At 35.0% G+C, this 27,257-nt stretch overlaps 1 protein-coding gene across 1 annotated transcript in view; it reads right to left on the bottom strand.

The window, feature by feature from the left end:
- Nucleotides 1–25,738, bottom strand: part of LOC105168839 (U5 small nuclear ribonucleoprotein helicase) — a 34,164-nt gene extending 8,426 nt beyond the window's left edge. Inside the window, exons 1-35 of the mRNA XM_011089000.3 lie at nucleotides 25,578–25,738; nucleotides 25,392–25,453; nucleotides 25,016–25,190; nucleotides 24,061–24,508; nucleotides 23,889–23,954; nucleotides 23,372–23,476; nucleotides 22,970–23,269; nucleotides 22,339–22,455; nucleotides 22,186–22,245; nucleotides 21,393–21,464; nucleotides 21,210–21,326; nucleotides 20,894–21,055; nucleotides 18,506–18,571; nucleotides 18,213–18,365; nucleotides 18,046–18,129; nucleotides 14,454–14,528; nucleotides 14,220–14,351; nucleotides 14,077–14,142; nucleotides 13,612–13,677; nucleotides 13,407–13,529; nucleotides 11,862–12,011; nucleotides 10,376–10,588; nucleotides 9,217–9,369; nucleotides 8,904–9,128; nucleotides 8,722–8,823; nucleotides 8,558–8,638; nucleotides 8,376–8,456; nucleotides 5,800–6,003; nucleotides 5,592–5,708; nucleotides 5,380–5,502; nucleotides 4,096–4,185; nucleotides 3,897–4,022; nucleotides 3,588–3,650; nucleotides 1,830–1,918; nucleotides 648–738 (exon numbers count right to left, since the gene is read on the bottom strand). Of these exons, the coding sequence (XP_011087302.1) occupies nucleotides 648–738; nucleotides 1,830–1,918; nucleotides 3,588–3,650; nucleotides 3,897–4,022; nucleotides 4,096–4,185; nucleotides 5,380–5,502; nucleotides 5,592–5,708; nucleotides 5,800–6,003; nucleotides 8,376–8,456; nucleotides 8,558–8,638; nucleotides 8,722–8,823; nucleotides 8,904–9,128; nucleotides 9,217–9,369; nucleotides 10,376–10,588; nucleotides 11,862–12,011; nucleotides 13,407–13,529; nucleotides 13,612–13,677; nucleotides 14,077–14,142; nucleotides 14,220–14,351; nucleotides 14,454–14,528; nucleotides 18,046–18,129; nucleotides 18,213–18,365; nucleotides 18,506–18,571; nucleotides 20,894–21,055; nucleotides 21,210–21,326; nucleotides 21,393–21,464; nucleotides 22,186–22,245; nucleotides 22,339–22,455; nucleotides 22,970–23,269; nucleotides 23,372–23,476; nucleotides 23,889–23,954; nucleotides 24,061–24,508; nucleotides 25,016–25,190; nucleotides 25,392–25,453; nucleotides 25,578–25,684 (4,464 nt within the window). The 5' untranslated portion in view covers nucleotides 25,685–25,738. The remainder of the gene's footprint in view (nucleotides 1–647; nucleotides 739–1,829; nucleotides 1,919–3,587; nucleotides 3,651–3,896; nucleotides 4,023–4,095; nucleotides 4,186–5,379; nucleotides 5,503–5,591; nucleotides 5,709–5,799; nucleotides 6,004–8,375; nucleotides 8,457–8,557; nucleotides 8,639–8,721; nucleotides 8,824–8,903; nucleotides 9,129–9,216; nucleotides 9,370–10,375; nucleotides 10,589–11,861; nucleotides 12,012–13,406; nucleotides 13,530–13,611; nucleotides 13,678–14,076; nucleotides 14,143–14,219; nucleotides 14,352–14,453; nucleotides 14,529–18,045; nucleotides 18,130–18,212; nucleotides 18,366–18,505; nucleotides 18,572–20,893; nucleotides 21,056–21,209; nucleotides 21,327–21,392; nucleotides 21,465–22,185; nucleotides 22,246–22,338; nucleotides 22,456–22,969; nucleotides 23,270–23,371; nucleotides 23,477–23,888; nucleotides 23,955–24,060; nucleotides 24,509–25,015; nucleotides 25,191–25,391; nucleotides 25,454–25,577) is intronic.
- Nucleotides 25,739–27,257: the final 1,519 nt, after the last annotated feature.

Raw genomic sequence — 27,257 nt, 5'->3', positions numbered from 1 at the left:
ATGTGGCTTCAACACTGTATCTGCTCAAATATAGAGAATAATCAAAATTTGAAAATCTGCAGCTATTATAAATAAACCGTTCAGCTCCAAAATGTACTCCACAATAGCCATTTTTCTGATACATTCATATGACAGAAGAAAAAAGCATTCCTCAAGCTCAAAGGATAAAACATACTCATCCTGGAATTGAAGATACAATTTTCCTTTATGAATTGTCCAGAAATAGTGTCGCCTTTCCAAAAAACTATTGTTTCTTTTCATTTTCACTCTTCCTTAAAGTATACAACATCTCAAGTGTAGCTTCCTGGGGATTTATTTTGTAATGTAAAAGTGAAATGCAACATCAAAATACATGCATTTTAACTCTCATCTAAAACTATGGACTAATACCTGTGGGGAAATTCAATTCTAGGACGGAGGTAGGATAAAGAAAGGGCTAAATCATGGCTGGTTGACAAGAAAGTCAATGTCAATGGAGCTTTTAACTAACAACAGTACAGGGTACAGTAGACTGAACATGACATGACTGAATTCTTGCAATGGTGGACTGGATATGTATGTCTTCTTACAGGTTCAATACAACATCAATAGTTTGGATGAAATATTCTAAGAAGACAATATTATGAATGCAAAGGAACATAACTTGCCTGGATATGGACTTCAAGAGGAACAGGCCTAACACTTGGCTTGAAATTGAACAAGCCATTTTCCTCAACACCCAGCCAATCAGCCAAATCACTGGATCAACAACAAAAGAAAAGAGTAACTAAAATGAATGAAAAGAAAAAAGACCTGCAAGAGTTGTTGTGCATAGGTCAGTTACGGCCTCATAACCCAAATTAGATATCTATTAGTAGCAAGGGCCCAGACGGGAAAGGGCCATAATCATTTTTTCAAATTTTAGGACCCAACTGTCCAAAAAGACTAACTAAACATGACAATAAATATGCACATATGAACTTTAAATATCAATATATCTATGCATGTAGTTGGTTATGGATTTATCGAGACATCCAGGCAAGAATAAAGAAATTTTCATGTCGGTTAGTGTAGGACGTGCACTCGTATGATTTGTGGGCTATTATGTGGTTGGTTTTGGGAAAATAAAAGCTAGAAAAGATGTTTGATAAGATAGAGAAAGAGAACCGGATGACATAGCACTGCAAGGGATGATTTTTCAAAGTGTCAATGCAATATAGATATTTTATTTGAGTGTGATCTTGCTGGTTCTGATACTAATTCCTAATATAAGTTATGTTGTTTCATTTTTTTGAAATGCTTATATATATGCAACACAACTCCTAATTGAGAACAAAATTGCACAACGGTTATACCCAAAAGAAAATAGGTGATTGCCCTAAATCTTTCCTTTATGTTTTCTCTTGGGCATCACCAAGAGGAGATTGATTTTAGTTTGTGGTTCATGGTTGGTTGTAGTAATTATTCGTAGAAGCAAGCAAGAAACACTTATTGTTGATTTGTCAGGAGTAATATGGCCCAGGCCTTTTCTCTTTACCTAATTACATAATATGATTTTTATGCCTGAAGTGTGAAACCTGGTCTTAAATTGCATGGGCAATGAAATGTACACCATCAGCAGATCTTGACTAGTGGATCATGTGCAGATTGAAGGAAAACTGTTTATCTATTTGGAAAATTTTCAACTCTAGTTAAAGACTCATCCATTGTGGTATACAACTTGAGCAGTGGAAGGACACTCACAATTTATACTAAAGTATATAAAGTCATATAGTAGATATGAAGAGGTCAATGAATAAAAATCCAAATAAACACTAAGTCGACAAAAAGTTGGACAAGTAACAACTTACTGTGCATTCGCCAGAGCTGTTGAAAGCCCAACAAAGCGAACTGAACGCTCAGTCTGTGATGATATATATCTCATTCGAGATACAATAACCTATGAACATAAATATCTATCAAATGCCGCAGGATCTATAAAATTTCATAAAGTGCTTCACTTTACAAATAAGAAGTAAAATGGCAAAATGCAAGTATGTTCTTTAACAAATACATAGATAGTTATCCAGAATCATGATACTCATAGGCAAAGTGGAAGTGGTATAAGAATCTTACCCAGTCAAAACCAGAACCAAAATTTGCAAGAAATAGACACAAGGCAGGGGAGCCTGATAAGCTCTTTCTTTCATGTGTTAAGAAGCTTGTAATCCAAACAAGTATAAGCACATTCTCACTCAGTTATTTTATAATATATTTTGTTCCAAGCACAAAGTGCTCCCATCAGAAGCTTTATCACCTCTAATAATGAGAAGACTAAAAGGAATTCACGACACATGCGTGATGATAATTTTAAAGAATTACTGGATGTGGGGTTTTCTAAAAGATATGACTAACATTATTGGAATGCTTTACCCAGGAATGGCTAACTGGTTGAAACTAAGTACCACAAACGAACAGTCTAGTGCAAAATATGCGAACCACATTCAGGTCCAACTCAAAACTACCTAGATAACCCTTTGGATGCAATCTCAAACATCCCCCTATAGTTGGCAAATAAATGGATGGTTAAGAGTTTTAGATGGAAAGGATTTGATTTGGGCTGTAGTAATGTTTTTACTTTTTTCTATAGTTTTAATCAAGCTGTGGTCAAAAGAGTTCGAATATTATGAGGGACTTTGAGTGGAGATAAGAGTTGGACAAACTTGCTAAGTTGAAGTTCTGTATTCTTTTCCTTTCAGATAAATAAGAGATTGGTTGGTCAACATGAAAATGAGAGAGCATTGGCAGTGGCTGCAAACTGTTCTACTGGAATCTGTTTCCGTTGGCACGACCGCATCTAAGTAAGCCTGCTGGACACCGGACGGGATGCTTAGATTGTATGAGGTGAAGGCAAAGTAACAGGAAGAACTTGCTGTTTTCAATTTTTAGGATTTTACCAGAGTCCAGGAATTTGACAATCTACCTGGATCTATAGTTAGCCTACCCTACATGAGGCTTTTGGGGTCTCATAAAAAATGATGATGCTTCTCTACGTGATTGATGCGGAATTCGATGATACCTTAGAATCATCATAGGTGCTTCATTTATTGTTTTCTTTTTGTTCTTTTATCTTAAAAGCAAGTTTCTTCAAGAAAGAAACAGATTGCAAGGAAGTGGACAAAGAAAACATACCTTGCAAATCTTTTGGCAAGACCCATGGGTAGAGCATAACTAGACTAATGCCTTGCACCAGAGAGAGGCAAGGTCTTTAATTTTTTGCCAAATGCAACTATTACTCAAATAATAGTCCCTAAAGATACATGTAATTCTTTCTACCTAGATATGGAAAGTAATAGCAAACACAACCGGATTTCCAAAGTATCATACTCATGTGTTGATTACGCTTTACTGTTGAGTGCTGAGATTGCAGGGGTATACTTTGTTGATTGTTTATTTGCTTCCCATCTTTTCAACGAATGTTTTGAACTTATCACTAAATCCAAGTTTAATTACACTGAAAGAGGTAAATTTACTAGAAATGTCGTGTAGCAAGCAACAATCACAATTTACTCAAGTACACATCTAAGGAATGTTATATAACATACGTCCAAGCAATGCATAGTGCATACCTCCAATATGGGTCCACGATCAGCGCCAAGTAGATGAATCTCATCCAATATCATTAGTCCCACCTATAAATATTTTTTTTCAGATTTTCAAAACTCAAAATTTGAATTCATAAGATGACATTTGGTAATTTAAAAAAAGAAAAAGGAAAAAATATTGTGAATGAAGATACAGCAATAGACAATAAAGGGCAAGGTTGGATTCAAAACATAAACTCTGAATTAAAGTTCAGAACCTTAGAGAAGGATTAAGACAAGCAAAAAAGGGAAACATCTCTAGCCAACTGAAGTGATGCAGAAAATATAGTTAACCTTCTTAACATAGCCTCTAGTATGCCAATTACGACTGATACCATCCCATTTTTCTGGAGTAGAAATTATAATGTCAGCTTCTAATAGAGCCGTCAGATCTGGAGTATAATCACCTGTCAGCTCCACCTAATAATGAAGTCGCATTAGACTAGTTATACTTCGCACAATTGTGCACAGACAAAGAGGAAAATGTAAGTACCATATGTTTCCCAAGCCGGGAAACAAGACGTTTCCTCCAATCATTCATCCTTTCTCGCACAAGAGCCTTTAAAGGTGCAATGTAAATGACCTGCACTAATGCAAGAATTCGATTGTCAATAATATCAAAAGAAAGAATGATGCATCTAGTGAAATAAGTACACAAGAGGTCAGTTTTAATCCAAAAATTTAGTATTACATGATGTAATGGGAAGGTTTGGACCAGGCACATATAGCTCCACTACATCAATGACTCGCAAGTAACTTATTATTTGCTTGTGTGTGTGGTGGGCATGTCAAATGTGTTTGGGCACGGGTGCCTCTTCCATAGAACAGTGACTTAGTCTTTACTGTATATGTTAGATTTCTGAATAGGGCTCTAGCAGGCAGGACTGAGACCCAGAGAGAAGGAAGAAATGAAAGGGGATTGCATCTCAGAATTAATTCAGTGTACGCCCAGAAGATGAAACCTCATAGAGTAAAGTTTGTATCTTGCTCACAAATTGCTGTAGCTTTTGGTACCTCACCAACAAGATTGATACCCTAACAGTGATCTGTCATGAAGAGTCCCCACAACCCTACTCCAAAAGGAAAGAAAAAAAGAAAAAGAAAAAAAAGGGAAGAAAGCACTTTCTGCACTGTGTTAACTTCTGGCACACTTATATTGGATGATACAAATCTAAGTTTTGACAGTAGAAGAGATGATAAAACAAGGAACACCCTATTGTAAAAGTTCTCAGTAAAGTTGGCAGTGCAAATCAGACAAGTAGACCAACAATAGCCAATTGATAAAGCAACATATATAAGAAATCAGGAATGCGATTTGGGTCAACAGTAACTATGGATCTATTAACAATCCCTCAACATAACAAAACGGCGTTTTCACAAAGAAAAGTGGCTGGTTTTGTAGAAAAACCCTTTCAGAAGTTATATAATGGATCAAGCTCTAAAGCTTCTTTTTTTTTAGCCAAAATACACATTGCTTCACTCCTTAAACATCTAAGTTACCAATCAGACGTATTAAACCTCTTGTCTTCGTATAGCATAATCACCTTGTGCTGTCGTGGGTTACATTAAAAAAAACTCCAACTTTACTGCAAACTAAAGTCATTGTTCCAGAATAGTTTCCTACATTCTGATGCTGTCCTACAGGCTGGGAACTGATACCTAATGCTTTAATAATTTAAGATTGACAATGACAGTATTTCACCAAAGAGAATTTTCAGAAATTGACAAGGGCGAGAGAAAAGAAGGTACAGAGACCAAGAGTTAGAGGAAGGAATACCTTCATATCCGGCTGAGTATTAAACAGATGAAGCATGGCAAGCTCAGCTGATATAGTTTTACCACTTCCTGTTGGAGCTCCTAGAAGAACATTTTGGTCTGTATGATATAGTACATGAAAAGCCTGTAACAGGGAATCATGTAAGAAATAAACGAAAAAAAAAAAAAACAAGAAAAAAGACTATAAAAAGAAAAGGCAAGTTTAAGCAAAACCTGTGTCTGTATGGGGTTGAAGTGTGTAAAGCTATACAATGCTTCATAAGTTTCATTTCCAAGTGCAGTCACAGGAAGTGGTTTCAGATCAAGGAGTTCAGTATGAGTTGTATGTGCCTGAAGGATCATGTTTAGTATTTAAGAAAGCCTGATGGCAAGAATCTTTATACACACTTCAATGAAAATACAAGTGAATCTGCAAGACCACCTCTGGGAGTGCAAGGTTCTGCAATGATATTGTGTAGAAAGACTCTGCATGCAACCACGAGTCTGAAATTGCACGAATAAAGTACTGAGGAGGATGTGGCTCAAATATTGGAACAGTGAAGGATAGCTTCTGAGGCTCCCCTTTGGCCATCTTCTTTGTTAACGTAAAGAGCTCTGAGTGGTATATATGGTCATTCTCAGAATCCTAAAGCAGTAAATGACCAGTCATTAGTTCAGTTCCTTGGAAAGAATGCTATTATCAACTAAAAATTTTAACAAATATAACCGACATGTTACAGTTAAAAAATTGACATGTAGGCATATGAACTTCAAGGAAAATGCACCAAGACATGTTCCAAGATAAACAATATTTTATGCATTGAGGTGGATTGGACTGAACCAGGCCCAATCCCGGACAATGGAAGGTTACTTTTTAATGTGTCAAGTGTCATCCCATGATTGTAAGCAAAGACTGATCCTGTTCATGTGAAATCAGGATATTGTGTGATCGTAATCCAGGACATTTTGGGGGAATTAGAATCCAGCCAAGTGAGGGCAAAGGTCCCAATTTGCCTTGGGCAAAATTCATACATAAGAGCGCCAAAGACTTGAATGCCCTCGTGAATGCTAAAATTTCAAGACACCTTTCTCGTAAAATTAATGCTGATTTGACGTGCAATTTTTTTCCCATGTGAGGGCATTTTGGTAATAGGGGGAACTGCCACATGTTTTATCCAAAATGGTAAACATGAAATTATTGCAACCAAATTTTTTATCCAAAATGGTAGAAATGAAATTGTTCCAATCACAATTTTTATCATCATATAAAAAACCAAATCATAAATCCATCCTATCCCTACTTTAATCCCAGTTTTATCTATCACCATTTTCCCGTGCTAATATGTAAACTAGGCGTGAGACTAAACAAAATTGATCAGAAATCATCAGTTCAAAAACAAAACACAATCACTGCCAAAAGCCTGTGATGCCATGAGCTATATCAGACAATGAACTGAAATCTCAAACAAACCGCATGAACAGACAACTCTATCTCCAAAAAAGATAAATAAGTGGGTTAATTACACTTTGCCATCCAAACTATGACCGTTTTACACTTTGGCAAGCAAAACTTTTTTTTTTTTTTGGTCAACTTACCATTTCACTTTATAAAATTTTGCACTTTGCCATTCATAACTCTTAAAGTTTTTTTTTTTCAAAAAAAATCACATGCAATGCACACGTGAATATTTAAGGGTCATGTGATGTGATATTTTTCATATATGCACAACATGTGATGTTTGTGTGACAGAAAAATTAATAAAAGAACAATCATATATGACAAAATGCAAATTTCACAAAGTTGAGATGGTAAGTTGACACAAAACGGCATAGTTCGGATGGTAAAGTGTAATTTACCCTAAATAAGTACTTATCTTGACAACGCCTCTCCTTTCTATGTCAACTAAAACATGTCAAGCTGCTCCAATCTTGCAAACGCACCATATTTGAGAAGTGTTTTTTTAAATATTATTCATTTCTCAATCTTTTACAAAATTTAAAGGATCCACATTTTGCCAAATATTTCATATATAGTTCTCCATTGTTACCTAGCTCCCTGAGAACAGATTTGACAACTAGACTAACACCGCTTCCTTAAATTAATGTCATTGTGCTATATGCTTCTGTTACCTAGTAACTCTTTTTATTGACGATGGCATAACAATATGGTCAAATGATTTTCTATCTCATCCTTGCACAACCCTAACTTAAAAAATTGATAACCAATGGACTAAGTGAAAGCATGCCTACATAGAGAGATAAAATAAGGATTAACGCCATTCTTAGCTGACAAATAATCAAATAGAAAATGTTGGCTATTTATATTGATTTAATTAATTAAATTTATAGATAAAATTACTTAAATTTTCATTAAATTAATTTAATTATATATGAAAATTTATTAAAACATCAATTAATAAATTGATGTTCACGGAGAGAGTATCTAATTCCCATGCAACACATCATTAAACTACAAGAAGCGCAAACAGTGTTTCATAAAGCATCAGGAGGGTAGGGTTTCATAAACTTGAGGCGTAACATGAGACATTACGCCCCGTAACTGTCAAATTTTCATATTTTTAAAAGTTGACGTGCTCCCTTCTTTCCAATATTATCACTCTGTTTGCGTCAGCACAAAGTTTTAGATGAGAGTTGAAAAGGTAAAAGTTCTGTAATCTTTATGGTATTGGTCCTAAAGAGTTAGTAGTCCCACATATTATTTTAAATAGAAGGATAGCTTTGGGGAAGAAGGTTTCATTTTTTAGGAATGGAGCTTTACATTGGGATGTTGGGCATCCCGAAAAGAAAATAAGAGTCATTGATTGGGGAGACCGAGAGCAATATTACAAATTTGTAAAAAAAAAAAAAAAAAAGATGTTACAAACTAATAGGAGAAAAGACCATGAAATAAAATCAAATATAAAAGGCATACTTTAAAAAAGTATCTAACTATCGTAATAGAAATACAATGAGATAAGTAACCGTAGTATAAAAAGTATCCAATTAGCAAGGAAGCACCTCAACTAAAATCCACCAGCGCTGTGCAGTACCATGGAACCGATCCTTCCAGACGAACTCAGGAGTAATAGTCAAATCAACCTAACATGAAGCAGTATTGTTGCTTAGTTTGACAATTTAAGGGTTTACAAAATATTTGATCTCTGAAAAAAAAATTCAAAATGTTACCAGCTTGTTATTACCTTTAGAACAGTCCTTGTGATTGGACTTACTGTAGCAAATAACTGGACCATTGGGAAATACGCCAAGTATTGCTTGACCAACTACAATGTAAAGGGAAGTCAAAATTTGTGCTCAATAAATTGACACAAAAAGGAAATCTAATCCAAGTCAGTAACAAAAGCACCTTTCCTCCAGGTGCATAGCGAATCAAAGCTCCAATGTCTTTCTCCTCCATCTCATATAGGCGATCTAAGTCCACACCTCTTTCTTCAAGCTTCCTCAGTACCTGAAACGGAATGTAAAATAAGAGCTTTTTCAGAAAATTTTACCTAAATTACCCTAAAGTAAGAGAGGTGATGTTCAAACTTCTGTTGAAATTTCTCTGTCAAATTGTCTGAGCGGATGTTGGTGGGGCCAAACTTGACGATCCACAGCTTTGCAGTACTCCAGCATGAAGGAAGACATCTCACTCCATCCTCTCCGCAGACAAATCTCAAATAAGGCCCGCATAATTCTAGCCAAGCTTGAACTAATATATGATGCATCAGAAACTAGTGAAAAAGTATCAATTGAACCCCTGGATATGTACAACTGCAAGAAAAAATTTAATTCATAATCATAGTATAAGGGTCTCTTTTTCTTCAAGTACATGTTTTATCAGGTAGTAAGGGCCACCAACCTGAATAAGAATCGACACTTTTCCATGTTTACTTGATGGACCACCCTTAACTTCTAAGGGGCATGTACGAGTCAATGTTTCCAGCTCATTTTGTTCCTCCTCTCGAACAACAATATTTTCAAATTCAGAAGAATGGGCAACCATGTCAATCACCTACCAAGCAAGAAAAATTAACCACTTGGGTTATCCAAAATGATACACTTTGATCAAAGAAATAATCCATAAAGCAGTGGCATCCGTTGGGATGCAATGCTTGCCAACAGCAACTCTGCTTAGCTGAAGAAAAGAAAGAAATGTGATACGACAATTGAGCCAAGATCATTCGAACATTCTCATCACAAGACTGCCATTGCTTGTCTAATTTTCTCTATCGTTGTAATTCTGACCAATCAAGCCAGCTGTTAATTCGAGTGCAGAGAAAAAGATCCCATCACCCTACACAGTTCTACAGCTAAGTTTACATTTGAACGGGCAAAATAAGAAAAATAAGATCTAGCTTAAATGGTGAAAATTTCCAGGACTTGTTCAAAGCTGTAAACATCCAAAACAATTTTTTGCCTTTTGCGTCCAGCATTTCAAAAAATTTTGAACATAAACAACCATAATGTAATCTTTATATTTGAATCAATTACATAGGCATTTCAAAACTAGGTATAAGCACCGATGATAATCAACTTCCAGAAAAAGATAAGCTCATTGAAATTCTTTGAAGGATGTGTAAAGACAAAAATACATTTTACACTATACAGCATGTCTACAATTTTAGAATGACAGTTACTTTTAAGCATATTTTCACATAAAAGAAGAAATGTTAGCAAGAGGGCGTCTGAAGTTAATACTCAAATTCAATATATTCTCCAATGTGTCTCCATAACCCCAATTTCATATGAGACCCTTCTAGCTTATTTTTGAAGGCCAGCACAGTGTAAAACTACACTAATAAGGGCTAACTGATCTTTCATCCCAGTATTTTCACACCTTGAAAAGAAACAGAAAAGAGTCTACAAACACAGTATATGACAAATTCAGGAAAAATACAGAAGTACCAGATAAAATAATTATAGAAAGTTTACGTAATAAAGGAGCAAGTTGATAAATGGTTCATTAACTTCTTGGCCATAGAATGATGCATAAAAAGCCAGACAAGGTGATGAATTACCTCACTATCATTCATATGGCGTCTCAACATTTCATTGTAAGTCTCAACACTAGAATATTGAATGTAAAAGTGGCTAGCAATACGACCAAGCTCAGTACAATAAAAGTTTCCACTTTTCTCATCAAAGCGCATCATCTTTGCCTTGTCGAGAGCACGCGCAGCATCTGATACCAGAGCTCTTTGTTTCAGGCTCAATGAAGGATCTGCAATGACCTGCCATATTCGTAATTTAATTTAATCAATACAGATGGAGACACAGAGGTTCCATGGAGCAAACTTAAATACCATATGCTTACCCTTCGCGATAATTATGAAATCATGATCCAAATTTTCTAATGTTTATATAGATATTTGTAATCCTGAAACAATGAAAATAGGAATTTTCCTGTTCCCATTTGAAGTGAGATGGCAAAAGTTCTATAACACTATATAGATAGCATGACGGAATGGCACTCCATGTGGTAAAGAAATTGAGAAATTGTAAAGGCCAACTGATTCAGGAGTAGCATGAACAGTATCAAGCTTAAGAGGGATATAGTAAGAAAAGGCACTCTCTAGGATCACATGATATGTCATTTGATGTTTATAATAGCCTATTATTTAATATACTCAACATGCCAAGAGGTTGCAATCCTAAAGCTGTTTGCATTTATTGATCAGCTTTTTTACATGCTTTATTGAGTTTTATGGGTAATATTCTATGATATTTCAAGTGTGAAACACTAGTTTGGAATGCAGCCAAACATTTAAGCAAACAAGCAGGCCAATTTTGGAGCACTTACTGCTAGCACTGGGGCTAACATATCACTAGCACATGGAAGAGAAATCTAAAGTAAAAGTCAACTCTAGCCGTTGGAGAACCTCAGTTAAGAACTAATCCTCATTGTTTGGAACCAAGCAGCAATTTATTCCCAAACTAGTTACAATAGAACAAATCATCAATTAATCAAAACCTACCCCTTACAAATGGATAAGGTGCATGAAGATATGATCATAGGCCTGGAGTTAGGGGCTAATGAAACCAATTTGAGAACAGAAGGATATTTCTAGCAAAAACATTAAGCTTGTTAATGAAGCAAAGAAAATCTGGAAAATTAGAAGGAGATCTTTTAATGTGGCTCGTGTAAGCCTCCAGCAATAAGCGAATATCATAGTGAAGTGAAATCAAATCTCATCCTTTTCAAGGTAGCAGTAATACCAAACTTTAGCATGATTATACCAGATCTTATGTTGTTTGCACATAATTTAAGAGAACTGAAATCACTAACTTGCACCGCTCGATGATATACACACAAATTATCTGATTAAGGACTAATATCACTGGCTTTCCAATCGCCTTTCTTCTTTTTGGCCTCTTGTCCTTTTGCCTTTGAGGGACGGGAAGAATGGCCTCCAAGGGAGGAGAGCAGAGATGAACAATCACAAGGACAGCACACAAGTATGTTTAATTATAATAATAAAAAAAATATATGAAACTGGAATATACCTCATCCCATCCAATGCCATATGCCAGCGGATTCATTTTCATCCTTATGAAAAGATATGTGTAACCTAGCCAAGCACAAGCTTCTTTAACATTTGTCACAGTGCCCAATGCCACTTCAGCATTCAAGTTGTCTTTCAAGGAGTTGATGAACTGTGGAATAAGATGTAGGAATTAGGAAAATGTTACATCAAATATAATTCAAATAAAGTTTTGTGCACTGGTTGGCCACTTGGTCCATTTTACATGAACCAAAGGAATCAGAGGACTAATGTTTCAAAATAATAAGAAACAGAATTTTATCAATAATTACTGGACTAGAGGATAATAACTATAACAAATAAAACCTCCGAACGTCACGTGAGCTTCTCACTTATCAACCTAGTCCCTCACCTGTTTTCTTGCTCCAAATTGTATTGAATGTTTCCAGTGTCTTATGACAAGATGAAAAGATAAAATATATATAGCTATTACATATGATAGATCTGACTTTATAAAAGGCATGGCAATCTGGTAATAACAGCCTTTGCAAAGTCTATAGGTCTAGGAGGTCAAATTATATCTTAAGCAACCTCTATTAATCAAAATACTCCGTCTTACACAAAATGATGTCTGGCAGTTTCTCATTCACTTGTCTCATTTTGAGGGGATGGAGAATCTGGTCAACAGACTAGGAAGTAAATCCTTGATCATAGATTGGATGAGAACAATCTTAATGATAGTACATCTACGATGAGCAATCACCTTTAGAAAGGGCTACCAACCCTTGGTTTTGCTAAATGAAGCCATGTCCAACTTTATAGATGAAAAGAGAAGAGTATCCGTTTATCTTATTTTCCTTATGACAGCAGAAGTTCAATCAATGATATGATGAATCTATTGATCAGTAACTGATTATGCAAGGTTCCTTGAAGCAATTAATTTCATCCTGCATCTTTAGAACTATGATGCAAAACTGCTGGGTTTGATTCTTAGAACTAGGAAATAAAATAAATAATCTAGCATGAACAAACCAGCTGAGAACTCCTTGTTATCACCCCTTTTGATTATAGGAAATAAATCATTCTGAGAACTCCTTGTTATCACCCCTTTTGATTATAGGAAATAAATCATTCTCTGAACTCCTTGTTATTACCCCTTTTGATTAGTCAGGGATATGAAACTATTTGGACTCAACCATGATTTCAATGAGAGCTTGTGGATCCCATCAGCTAAGTGGATATCCCCTAAAAGGCGAATCATTATCTTATCAACATGGTCTTCAATTCATTCTACCATTAAATTTCTTAAATTATGATTAATTAACCTAATAGTGGGTACAAAAGTGTAATTTCCACTTCATGAACTAGGCTCAGTTATACTGAAATAGCAGAATATAAATTGGAATTTCTATGAATATATCAGTCCCTTCTTTATTTTGTTGAATTAAGTGAAAGTGTTTTTATTCAAATGTTATTGATTTGCAGCTTCACAGGTTTAAAGTTCAGGATTGACATTACTAACAAATGAAAATCTCAGAGTAAAGGAGAGACACAAGCAGTCATTTACCTGAGACTCAATAGGAAGTTGACTTGTCAAAAGTCGCAAATAATAGGCTAATTTGTCATGACTAGTAATTATGATGCCTTCACCACTTTTGTCAAATTGTGGCCTTCCAGCACGCCCAAATATCTATAGAAGGGTTTTTAACCTCAGAAGAGCATATCGCAGTATTTGAAAAAACATCTGTAAAGCAACATCAGGTAGATCCTACCTGCATAACGTCAAGCATGCCTAGATCTCGCCACCCACCAGCCTTTGGGTCATATATTTGAGTTCCCTGGTATAAAACAAGCATAAACACCAGTAAAGGGCTGAGGGCTCCACAATAAACTAAAATTTGAGTCATTACAAAAGACGTGTTCAACTCTAGCAGAAGTGATTGATCGTTTTGGTGAAGTTCAAAGGGGAAAAATTAGTCTACAACACATGAAGTGAAAACGATGCATGCCAAAACTTAATTTTCAAGGGGACTGGACAAGCATTTCATGGAACCAAGAAAACAGTTCCTCCATGAAACCACCAAGAGAGAGAAAGAGGACGAAACTAGGCAAGAGACTATGATAAGAAGCGAAATATCAGTCTACCTAGACTGCAGGCAGAAGTGCTATACTCTCGTCTATAACCAGGTTAGATAGCAGCAAACATATCAGTAAAGTAAAATTCAAAGTGGAACAACCTTAATCACCACAGTGTGAGCTGGCAGATTCACTCCCCATGCCAAAGTTGCAGTGCAAACAAGCACCTAACAACAAAAAAAATGTACTTTAGATGAAGAAAATTATAAATTGTAAGAAGATAGTTGAAATGTGAGCAACATACCCTTAAAAGCCCCTCGGAGAAGAGTCGTTCAGTGAGGCCTCTGTCAGAACGTAGCATTCCAGCATGATGAATGCCAACAGCATATTCAAAAAGTTGGACGAGCTCCTTATTTCTGGACTTCAAAACTTCCTTCTGAATAGCACGAATTCATTCAGAAGGATGAATATTAGAACAGAAACATTTACTTTACATAGGAAGGATTTCATATGGAACAAAACAATGAAAGTCCCCTGCCTTCATAAGTCCCTGCTGAGGATGTGAAGCATTTGTGAAAAGATCAAAGTCCTCATGTCTTTTAGCCATTTCAACCTGTGCATCATGCCACGCGATAAGATTATAAAGCAGAAGCAATCTATGACCTATATGACAATATGCCATGCAAGGAGCTCATAAAACAGCATATCTATATATTAATTACGGTGTCCTTCCAAATAATATATAACAAATTGCTCACTTACATACATAAACTTGTATGTTTGTATGGAAAAAAAAATGATATCATCATTTACAAACTTCTTTTAATTTTTATTTGTAATATGCAAGGTCCAGTTGAATCTTTAAGATTATGTCCAAAACTATTTAAACTCATCAGGAATGGGTTTGATAATCAGCTATAGCTACATGAAAAAAAAATTCTTTATAAAAGCAGGACGACTTTTGCTCACTAGGTTCCACTAGAACTTTACAATTGTACCCCTGATCCAACACAGTGGAGAAACCTCAAAGTAATGTTAACAGCTAAGAATGCAGATGTATAATCGGCAAAGAAGTCAGATGTACTTTTCATCAAAACCTACAGCATCTTACTTTTCATATAACATCCAAAATCGGCTAGCATAGTTGGAATATTAACTCAGTGATCATTTCCGTGATGTACCTCCAGTTAATTTTCTAGTTCCTGATTCTGGGAATTTAATTCAACCTAGGAACAGTTCAAACCAGTACACAAGTTCCACACAAAATCTAGCCTATTAAAGCTGAAAAGGACCATTTGAATAGATACATTGTCTTTTATGATCCAAGACTAATTGAAATATAGTGCAGTAATTGCAATGTCCCATACTCTACTCATTTCTATAACTAGTCTACCATTTATTTTTATCTCATTTTCACGTAAAGAGGCTAGATGTTTGTTGGATTATGCATGTAAAGATAGTGTTTAGTACTCACAGTTCAATTTCTTAGTTGAGATAACCCTGCTGACCTTGCAATTTTTATTTTTTGTAAATTTTCTTGAGTTCTGTTAAAACAGATGCAGAGATTTCTTTTTGCTAAGATTTGCTTTTGCCCATCTCATTAAAGTTGAGTGTGTTAATCTGATCCCACTAATCACTAACTTCCAACTACCTCTGTCTACATCTTGGAATAATAGAAGCTGCCACCTTGATTCAATGGATTTTGATCATTTATTAAATGTTTACTGTATGCTTCTTGCAAAAGTGATTTCACAATGTTGAGAGTTGTCTTCTGACCTGACAAACCAATTCTTTCCGGTCCAAGCCTTATAATAAAAATGACAAGACATCACAGTAACATAATAACAGTGGCCAATTTGGGAAAACAAGGCTCACAACATAACATAATGTTCAGTTTCAATTTTGGGCAATTCTTGAGACAAGACAAGACACACCTCTGTGTGTTTTTTTGTTTTCGAAGTTTCTATGTATAATATATATATATACACACTTATATATATAAATATAATATAAAAGAGACATGATATGACAACGAACAATGATTTTTGTCTCCCAAAAATACAACATTAGACATACAATATTTATATATATACACATTTATATATAAAAGAAATATGATATGACAATGAACAGTGATTTTTGCCTCTCAATTCCCAACATCAAACCTGCACCACTTATTTTAAAATATTTTAAATTACCTCTAAAAAAAATCCAAATATAGAATCTATCTTCAACACATACTTATTTATCTCTATTTTTCTCTCTCTATCTCCAAAACACAAAACAAAACACTCGGGAAATGGAACCAAACACAATCTTTTTAGGTAGCTGCAAATACATTGTTCAATAAGTTGCCAAAAACGTGATATTGGACGACAAGGGAATTTCTTTTCTGTTTTGACGCCCACCTTGACGCATTGTATAAAGACAAGACAGAGCCTCCATTGCATTCATCTCCAAGAAGTTGTTGACTAATAATTCTCCTAAATTGGATATTCGAAGTCTTAATTTGGAATGAGTTTTACAAGAGTTCAAATACAAGATTCACATGGATCTTCAAAGTTTTTCCCAAGTTAGTGGTTGAAACCATAGTAGTTACGGCGCGCGCCATGGCACGAGGCGCAGCCCTCGCGCCATTCGCGGCCATGGCGCGCACCTGGGCGGCTGGTTGGGCGACCTGGGCCCATCAAAAAAAAAAAAACTCTAATAAATAAGGGGATTTCAGCAGATATAAATATTCTGCATGCATGAGTCTGTTCATTCGCGCCTCTTCTTTCTTCGGTTCTCTTCTTCCTCTGCGGCTGCATCTTCTTCTTCAGTTCTGCTCTTCCATAGTAGTCTGCCACTGCCGCTGCTGTTCACTGTTGAGTTGAGCTGCTGCTGCGTGACTGGACCTCCGGTTTTTTTTCTCTCTATTTAGAACTTTAGACTATTACTGTTTTGATTTAATTATGTAATTGTTTGTAGACTAGTAGTCTATGATTATGTTATTTACTTCTTTAATTAAGTATACATATAAATTAAAATCACCAGTTTTTCATATGTTTTAATGATATAAGTATGCTATGAAATTTCAGTTTCACACTTTCAGTAATTCAACTATAAGGCTGTATGTATTGTTTAGTTTATGAAGTTTTGTTATGTTGAATTTGTTGTTTTATATGTCTTATTTAACTCTTTATAAATTAAACTAGTCAACATAATACTAATTATATAAATATATATATTATTTCTCATATTTGCACCATCCTTCGAAAAGGCGGGCGCCACGCCATGCGGCATGGCTCCAGGAGCCCTTGGCGCCATTATGCGCCGTACGCCACTAACTACTATGGCTGAAACTAAAAGGCAGTCACTGTAAATTAGGATACATTTTGAAACGAATTGCTACTTTGAAATTTAAGACACTGTCCATGCTATCAGAAAGGAAAGAGGCGCCTTTAGTTGTGGACCCGAAGGACTATTCTTCAACAGTAACCTTTATGTCTCGACCATATCATTCTTCAACAGTAACCTTTATTGCCCTACATGCATGTGCCTTCCCGTAAAGGGTGGTTTTATAATACCATTAGTGAATTACCTCATTTCATTTTATCTGCAAATCCAAAATGACAGGCACTTCTGAGCAAAGCCCCTTAATGAAGTTCACAAGCGATTTTTGGCTGAGAAATGTATTCTCAAGTTCTTTTATTTTCTCACTTTAAACTTCCTAAAATTTCTTAAGGCAGTGGAATTTCTCAACTCTAATGACATAGATCCTCCAACCAAATGAATCCTTTTCATTCTTTTTTTCTCCAACCATTTTGCCCACATCAAGGACTACTTAAAACTGAAGCTCCGTGTTGATTTAGGAATTGAATGGGAAAGGAAAAGCATCAGAACTAGATTTCATGTTCTGGGCAGAATTGTCAAACCACAAAACTTATTAAACGGAAGTATCACAAAAAGAGAAATGAAATATATATCAATCAACAAATGACTTCCATGATCAGTATCTCCTTCTAATTTTCTTCAAATTCAAATATGAAAAAAAGAAAAAAAAAAAGCTTCTGATTGTTCCATTCAGTAAATCCAAGTTCCAAAACTAGCATGACATTTTCAAAGAATTTATGAGAAACAATGTTATGTACCAGTTTGTCAGCTGTTTTCCCCGTGTCTTTCCGTGAATGAACAAAAACCATGACCTGATGTCCTCGCCTTAGTGAATCAACAACCTGGAAGAAAAAGTACAACACTAGTGATACACCTGCTACCAGCTATTACATTGCAAATTAGCAATTCATCATGTAAATCCAACCTTATTGTAGCATATTTCATTCATCAACTCATTACGAGCTAAAAAATTGTGCTCAGAAATCCCGATGTAATGCTGCTCAAGTGGTACTGGGCGATAGCTTGAATCAAAGAAGAATAGGCCTGTTTCTGGATTTACCCTCAGAAACTGTGCAACCTAACTTTTGCAAAAGTGTATATATATAAAGATCATGAGGAAGGACAGTATTAATCCATATAAGTGGAAAACAACTTGCAATTTTATTCTACCAAATGGTTGTTCTTAAATAATAATTACACTAAGCCGAAGCATGCTACCTCCAAATAATTGGGTAGAGTGGCAGAAAGGCCAACAATGCGTATCATACTTTGTGTGGATTCAACCTGCACGAAACACAAACAGTAGTGTTATTTAAGGAGACTAGCAAGTATCTGAAAGCAAACATATGAAACCACTTATTTTATATATGCATGATGGACCAAATAAGATATCTAGAGATAGTAGAGTTTGATAACCACCCTTATGTGTTATCAATGTGTAATATGAAAACTGAACCTCGAAAGAGGATGCTCCGATGTGAAGCTTTCGAAGATACATATACAAACCAAATTTGCAGTTTTTTAATCATGAAATGTTGAAGATATTCATATTTACTTATTTGCAGATATTTAGTTCAGTAGTTAATGTGTTGTGGAAGAGTTCAGAGGAAAAAAGAGTCCAAAGAGAAAAGGAGACATGGGGATATGGAATCAAATGAAAAGGTTCCAATGATCAATCTGACACAGCTACAAATCTAGGAATGACAAATATTGTCACAGAGACACAATGTAATTTATGGTGCTTGGGGCGACAATTTTACATGATACAAGTAGCATAAGATTTCAGGATCCAACAAAAAGTGTGGCGAGATAATGATGTATTGATTTGGATTTTGGGTTCTGATGGAGTTCATACGCCCAACAAATTTAATCTACATTCACATTGATCATCATATGAGTATATTTTATTTAAAAGATTACTTGTTATTTTAAGTTGTGAATTGTGATCATTAACATATTGTTTCTAGTATCTAAATGTGATTAGGGAAAATCTAGTCTGTGATAATTATAGATAGTTCTTGTTAATCGGTTTTGACATAAGAAAAGATTGTGTTTTAATTGTCCAAAATATTCTTTGTAAGTACTGAACTCGTATAGTTTTTCTGTAGTGAAAAATAGTAAAATAAATTAACTTAACACAAAATACGACAGCACAAACATAGATAAAATATTTATCATTGATTATGTTTTAATAAATTTTGTAAGTTTAAAATTCCCTTCTCTTCAACTAGTTTGGAAACCTGAAAGTTGTAATGTTGCTGTCTTTTCCTTTTCTTATATGTTTGCCAAGAAGTTTCGTTTCCTGTAGTTTGGCAGTCAAAGTGGTTTGTTTTCCTGGTAGGATTTTATTTGACTGGATATGTTCTCGACTATCCACAGAGTGCATCATCTGGTTAACAGGAGCATATGTGGCTGGCACTGGTGCAAAACCATGGTTTTACGAGAGACAATAAGGGCAATATACCTGATTACATTTCTGAAACTAAGTAGTTGAAATAACTTAGAAATAGAATGAACTACCTAGAGAAGATAGAAATTACAAAAAGAGTCTGTGCACAGACAGAACTGTCCTTATAATAATACTGTCAGTATGATCTCAACTATCCAGGAAATAGTAGGACCATATATGTGTTAAACTGCCAACTCGACTTTGTCCAAATGATTGAAAGCAAGGCGTTTCCTCAGAAAATTTTATTCTGCATCATAAGGTGGCTATGTTTAGTAACTTTCTAGAAAGTCTTATCTTGGGGCAAATATTGAGATAATTTCTGCTTTAGAATTAGCAAACCCTGCAACCTTTGAGCTTTCCACATTACTATTAATATCAAAAGGTTATCTTCAATTTTAGGACTCCAAACAAAGTTGGTAACATCTTGTACACAAATAAGGTCCATCGTCCTACAACTTTATATCTTGTTGATCAGTAATTGCTAATCCCACATCCAGGTCAGATGCAAAAAGTTAGGGTAGAAAAATATGTAAACATATGCATTAATGAGAACAAATATTAACAAACTCGAAAAAACAAATATAACTGACCACTGTTTCTAACAATACCCCTCTGAATAGTTTAGGCAATGTAGGGGCTCAAAATTCAATAATCATCGGATTATTCTCAATATAGGAAAAGCAAATTACATGAAAATGTCTATATGATTATTCTCCAAATGTGACACTTGTGTAACTTTAACACGAATTGTGACAATAAGAGGAGAAAAAACTTGGAACTCCTAATCCCTTGATCATCAAACAAAAAACTTGATTATATCAATAAAGCCTCGAAATCCAGCAAATACAAAGAGTCTTATCTATGTTGATCTAAGAATACAACTGGGTTTAAGTTATAACCACACTCGAGAAAAGACCATAGGAACTTAGAGTTAAAGGACAATATAGTTTACCTTCTTGGCTCATAATAAGAAAAGCAGAATGTTTATTACCGAAATTCTCTAAGTTCTTAAAAGGACACATTGTCTTTTATAGGAATATGTAAGAAATTTCTGCTTCATGGTAGCAATTTTTTTGGTTTAATGCAGGAAGGAATCGGGACATCAGTTATAGTTTACAACAATTTTAACAAAATCCAACTGATATACCATGCCTTACCTGACGAAGAGTGCGAGCTACTAATGCTTCTATTACAGGACCTCTATCATCGTTCAACAAATGTACTTCATCAATGATCAGGAGCTTCACAAGCATTGAGAGTGACATATCACTGCTTTTACGAGTAATTACATCCCACTTTTCAGGAGTTGTAACAATCATCTGACTCATTAAAAGAAAAAGAAATGCGAGAAGTATATGAGTGCACCCTACAGATTATTCAAGCAAAATTATACAACGTTTTTTACTTATGATTGCCAATATATATATATATATATATATAATCACACATGCATTCACATGAATAACATACAACCTGAGTTTCTTCGAGTTCATTCTTGGAGAGTTGCATATCACCAGTAAGTTCTCTCACAGTTACATTTAAAGGGGATAATCGATGGCTGAAGGTTGATGTAACCTCTGCAGCTAATGCCTAGAAAGGACCGACCAAATATTAGCAATTATAGAAGATTCTGATAAAAAATATGAAAAACTTTACCTTCATAGGAGCAACATAAACTATCTTGAATTCATCTTTATGCAGATAGCCATCTCTGAAGTGTTGTCCAATCTGTTCACATTTTTTATCAAAGGCAATTTTTTTGAGGAGCAAATTTATCAAGCAAAGATCAAATACAAGTAGGCTTGTGGAACTCGCTTCGCCTAAGTCATCCAAGTGCAAAAAAGTGGAAAATCATATTTGATTATATATGAGGAGCGAGCCAAAGATACAGGAAAAATCCCATGTACATAAGGAACAAGAAAAGAAGAGTATTCGTTTGAATGGTGTATGTTTAGCCAGTAGCTTTCTTCTCCCTTAGGCCTTTAAGTGACAAAAGAAGGCACATAATCCAGAATAGCAGATGCGAGGCTGACAAGCACTCCAAGACACATGGAAGTCAACTAGCAGAGAGAAAAATTGCTTAAATCGAAGTCAATTTAAGTTACTAAGGCACCAAAGAATTCCCGCTTATTTATAATCAATTAGACAACTAGAAGAAGTCAATCAAGCCCAGATATTAATTATACTTCAGCATTTTCTCATTTACAGAAGCCTTGTTGAGCTGCACCATATAATTTTGTCCTTCATTTTCTCTTGTGGACTATTGGTATTTAATCAATCTACTGTCTGATATCATTTATCTGCTTCCGTTAAGGAACATTTCACTCACCCCATTTCCTTCCCCCTCACCCCTCCCCCTAATTGTGTAGAAGTCATAAAGGATAAAAGTACCTTTCAAACAAAAGGCATATATCACAGGAGAGGAGAAAGGAAGAACTACTGTGTGTACCTCGTGTAGAATAGAAATCATAGCTATATTTGTTTTTCCAGCCCCAGTTGGTGCACATACCTGAAAGCAAATGATTTTTTATTCCTGAGATATAAAAGGCTCTACTGTGCTGGAATAATTTAAGTAAAGCATATAACATGGAGATTGCTTCACCAGTATGTTTTCGTTACTATAGTAAGTTGTTTGGAATATTCTGCTCTGAATCCGGTTCAAAGACTTGTAACCATGAAAAGCAGCTTGTGCAATGTCATCTAGCTCCTTTATCTCAATCTGTCATCAATATATAGAAACTAAATGATTGAACCATTACATTGAAACCTCCACCACATGTCATCTTTTTCAGGATTAGAAAGTGAATTTAAATTAAACCAGAGACTTGAGCACCATATCTAAACAAGCAATCGTCCAATAGGAAAACTATATATTTAAGCTGAATCATGTTAACAAGTAGACATTGCAGATAGATAAATGTCTGCATGCACATGTCTCTAAAATTTATACAACAAGAGAAAAAGATTCACACGGGACCAAATATATGTACACAATACAATTATATACAATATAATATATATATATATAGGTTTGCATATATGTATATATGTATGCATGTAGTGCATATGTACACTTGTGAAGCAAGCATATGCCCCTACAGTCTGGAATAAAGAAGGAAGCAAAAGAAAAGCACAACAAGCATGAAATAACATTCATTTCAATTACCACTAGATGAGAATCCATCACCCTTCTAGTGAAAATATTCTACTGCATAACTATTGATTAGACATACCAGCTTCTCCCCAGGTTTCATTGGTGCCGTTGGTGTAGGAGGAACAGTGACTTCTTCATATCCCTTGTAATGCTTCCTCACAGTGCCCTGAGGAAGGGCTGTGGCAGCAAACTGGGTCCCATCTCCATGCCCCACAATGTCATCAAGGAAATTTTTCTTCTCACTTGCTTGAAGTAAGGAACTAAAAGACAAAGAAGACAATTCATTCTCAATCCCATGATCAGTTCCACGTCTATGCTTCTTTTCCTCCTTGCGCCGAAGTTTATCAATTTGCCGCTCAGACTCCGTTTGAACAGTTACCTGAATACATGGAAAACTAATTCTACATGTCTAATTGAATATTGCAATCACCATGGAAGATCAAAGTTCAAAAGCAACAAACAATAGGAAATACTTTATTACCTGAGTAGCATAACTGGGCAACCGCACTTGCGTGTTTGATGTTGATTTATCAGATTTGAGTACGAGTAGTCCACGATGGATACTCTCAACAAGGTCCTTTCTATGCTGAAAGTACCACAAGAGAGGGAGGGGGGTGTCAGAAAATAAAACAAAATATCAATCTTCCCTAAAGCAGCATGAACTACTATATTCAATTGATTACTTTATACCATTTTACTAGCATATATTACATGGATTATATCTTGCACCAGATTGCTTAATGATCTTTATGACTATAGAGATGAAATTTATTGTGGTGGAAATTGTATCAATAGGATATCAAGTCCAATGTTTTTGAAGTAAAATTACAAGCATTGACAAAATAAATTCTTGCATTCCCAGAAACTAGAAGCATTGACACAATAAGTTCTCAGATTCCTATTACTTTTTGAAAGGTCAGTCTGAAAGGAACTGGGATATCGCCAAAGAAGAAAAGATAATTCAAGTAAGCGAGCAATTTTTATATCATTATCCATACCATGACAAGGTCTTGAACAGTTTCGAACGAGCTATCACCAACAAGATCCAGCAAATCTCCAGCAATCTTCCATATTTAAATCATAATTAAGTAAGAACCCGGTGACTCATATGTTAAAAAGGCAGCACAGCTGAGAGATGAGAGCAAATTATAATCAATATGGTAGGTGTACCTCATCACCAGGTTTTTCTGAATCAAGAATCCGGCAAATGGTCATTGCTAATTCATCACGAGGAAGCTGTGAACTACTTGCCCTGATAATTCTGTCACATGTATCCCGCAACCACTCTAGGTCAAAATTCCCTTCGCAATCGGAAGGATGGAAATTTGCAGAGGCACCATAATCAGACCATCTGTCATGATTAGAGGATGATGTGCTAGTTTCCTCCACCAAATTCTCTGCATCTTCCAAAGAAATCTCAACTAGAAAGCGAGCAGGAGGTCGGAATACAAGGTCTGCTCCAAATTCCAAGTCCTCACTACCTTCACTCACCAATTCTGGTAAGTAAACAGTCCCATGCTCATTTTTCTGTAAAGCAGAAAGCCTCTCCACCAATGATGCAACTTTCAATATGTTTGCATCAGGAATAGTATGACCAATGAGTTTTTGCAGCTCAAACCTGAATCACATGAAAATTCTACATATGTATTATAGACATCACTATTATAATACTCAAAGTTCTATAGAAATGCCCAAACAGGATTTGAACCATGTATAAGTATATTGCGAGCACAAGGATTAAAGTGGCATTGCAAATGACTCAACAAACATACCACCAAATAACGTGATTGACGAATCTCAACTTTGAATATCAAGTTTTAGTCTGTGTTCAAATAATACCATTCATTTCGCTCTTTTTCTTCTTCCAGACATAGTTCACTAAACCTAGAAGCCACTTGAAAGTCCTAAAGTTTTAGTTAGGAAAAATCTGAATGACCCTGAAAAAGTAGCAATGCATGGGAACCATGTCACCTGTATGACATAACTGCATTGTCATAACTGAGGACCATAACAGAATATCTATGGATGCTGATTCTCTTATCATTATATCCTAAAGAAAAACATATCATATGCTGCATTGTCAACTTTGAATTTTTCTATCAACAGAGAATTAAGATGACTTTACCGTTTTGCCAAAACTCTCTTGTCACCGTCATCCTCTTCAGATCCATAAGCCGCACTAAACAGTCTATAAACATTCAATGCCACTTCTTGAAACTCCTCGGACACCACCTCACCACCCATCAACTCGACAACTGCTGCAATAAATTGCTTGTACAACTGCCGCACCTCTACAGTAGCTGCAGAACAATATACATGACATATACATAACTAATACAAATAGACAAAAAAGATGACATGCTAAAACTCATATCTTAACCTCATCCACGAGGTATAAATAACAGTTAACCAACAGCAACAACAAAAATCCATTTAAATTCCCAAAACCGTCTAAATAAGTAGACACTCATCATATACAGCTCAAGAGAGTGCAGTACTACCTTCATCCCATCGATAAATAATCTTACGAGCGAGCTCCCATTCTCCCGGAGAAGCTGCAGAGCTAATGCACCAAACATTACTCAAACGTCAATCAAGTATCGGAACGATCACCTCTCCAACCATAAAAAATAAAAAAAGATCAAATACTCTAATTTTCATCAGCATTTACATATGCATATACATACCTATGGCGACTGAGGTTTCGCAGGTAGGATTTCCGGTTGAGATAGGCTTGATCAGCATCAAAAGGTAGCCGAAGAGAATTGGTTAACCGCGGAAGCTCCAGCAACATGTTTGGTATAATTTGGGCGTGTGTGTGCAGACCAAGAAATGGTAAGACTGTTCCGAGTGTTGTGGGGTTTTGTACTTATAGATTTGTGAAGCGGGTTTGGGCATATGGATCTTGTGATTCGGCCCAGTGGACTTATTCGAAATTAAGATCACGTTTGGATCGATTGGCTTTAAAATTCCTAATAGTAAAATTATTCTAATTTGTTTGAATCATTTTAAATTCAAAGTATTTAAAAATATTTAATTCTATATTTAAATTATATTTTTATTGAATACTGACAAAAAATATGGCATGCTAATATAATGATAAACGAATGAAAATACGATAATACCCTGGTTAAGGCACTTGCTGTCAACCTCAAATGAAGCTTGGATCTTGTCTTGTATAAATATATGCTTCAAAACACAGCCACTGTAATAATCCACTGGGGACCCAAGAGACCTTGTAATGATCCATTTTTATTAATTTCCCAATTAAAATCCTTATTCTATTCAAACACTTGCAATATTATCCAGTCTAAAATATGATACAATATTATCATATTCGTACATATCACAAAAGTTATCAAATCACATTTTAATCCCATCTCAGAGAAGAAACGGGTCCTTACAGAATTCAATGTTTTAATAATGAATAGAGTATAACTGATATTCACGGGCTCGATATTCAGATTGGATTTTTTGTTGTAAATTTTATTCAACTTTTATTCCATTCAACATATACATGCCACGTGTATAAATATAGCATTGTATGTTTTATTTAGGGAAATACTTTTAAATATATGCGTGTATATATTGAATGTAGTAGAAGATGAAATAGACTTTACAACAAAAAATTCGACCCGATCTGTATCTATACTAAGCTATTTTCATAGAATTTTATTTTTTATCTGTGTAGATCCAAAAAGTATAGGCTTTGTTTGGTTTTGTGTTTTCGCATTTCCCGAAACAAGATAAAACACATTCAATGTTTGTTTTTGTGTTTTTACACCTTATCTGCGTATTTTTCTGTTTTTCAACTTTCTATATATAATATATATATACACATTTATATATATACATAATATAAAACAGACATGATGTGACAACAAACAGTAATTTTTGTCTCCCAAAAGTACAACATTAAACATAAAATATTTATATATATATAAAAATATATGATTTGACAATGAACAGTAATTTTTGTCTCCCAAACCCCAATATCAAACCTACATCACTTATTTTAAAATATTTTAAATTTTCCCAAAACACAAATCCAAACATATCATCTATTTTCAACACACACTCACTTATCTCTATTTTTCTCTCTCTATTTTCAAAACACAAAAACAAAACAACTAAAACACAAATCCAAACATAATGATAGTGTGTCTATCTTTATTCTCTATTTTCAATTTTATTATTGCTCTAATTCAAAAAATATTTATCATTCATAATGACAAAAAGACGTAAAACTTTTCTCTTTTTCCTTCCCCTTACGACATAAATATACTATGTCTTTTATAAAATTATAACTATATCCATAAAGTTATAGTTGTAATTGCAACTACAACCCCTATTTCAATATAAAACTT

Source organism: Sesamum indicum, linkage group LG8 (genome assembly GCF_026168435.1).
Source record: "Sesamum indicum cultivar Baizhima isolate 11 linkage group LG8, ASM2616843v1, whole genome shotgun sequence".
NCBI classification, from domain to species: domain Eukaryota; kingdom Viridiplantae; phylum Streptophyta; class Magnoliopsida; order Lamiales; family Pedaliaceae; genus Sesamum; species Sesamum indicum.
The sequence above is the reverse complement of the archived record's forward strand: the minus strand, read 5'-3'. Positions and strand labels throughout refer to the sequence as shown.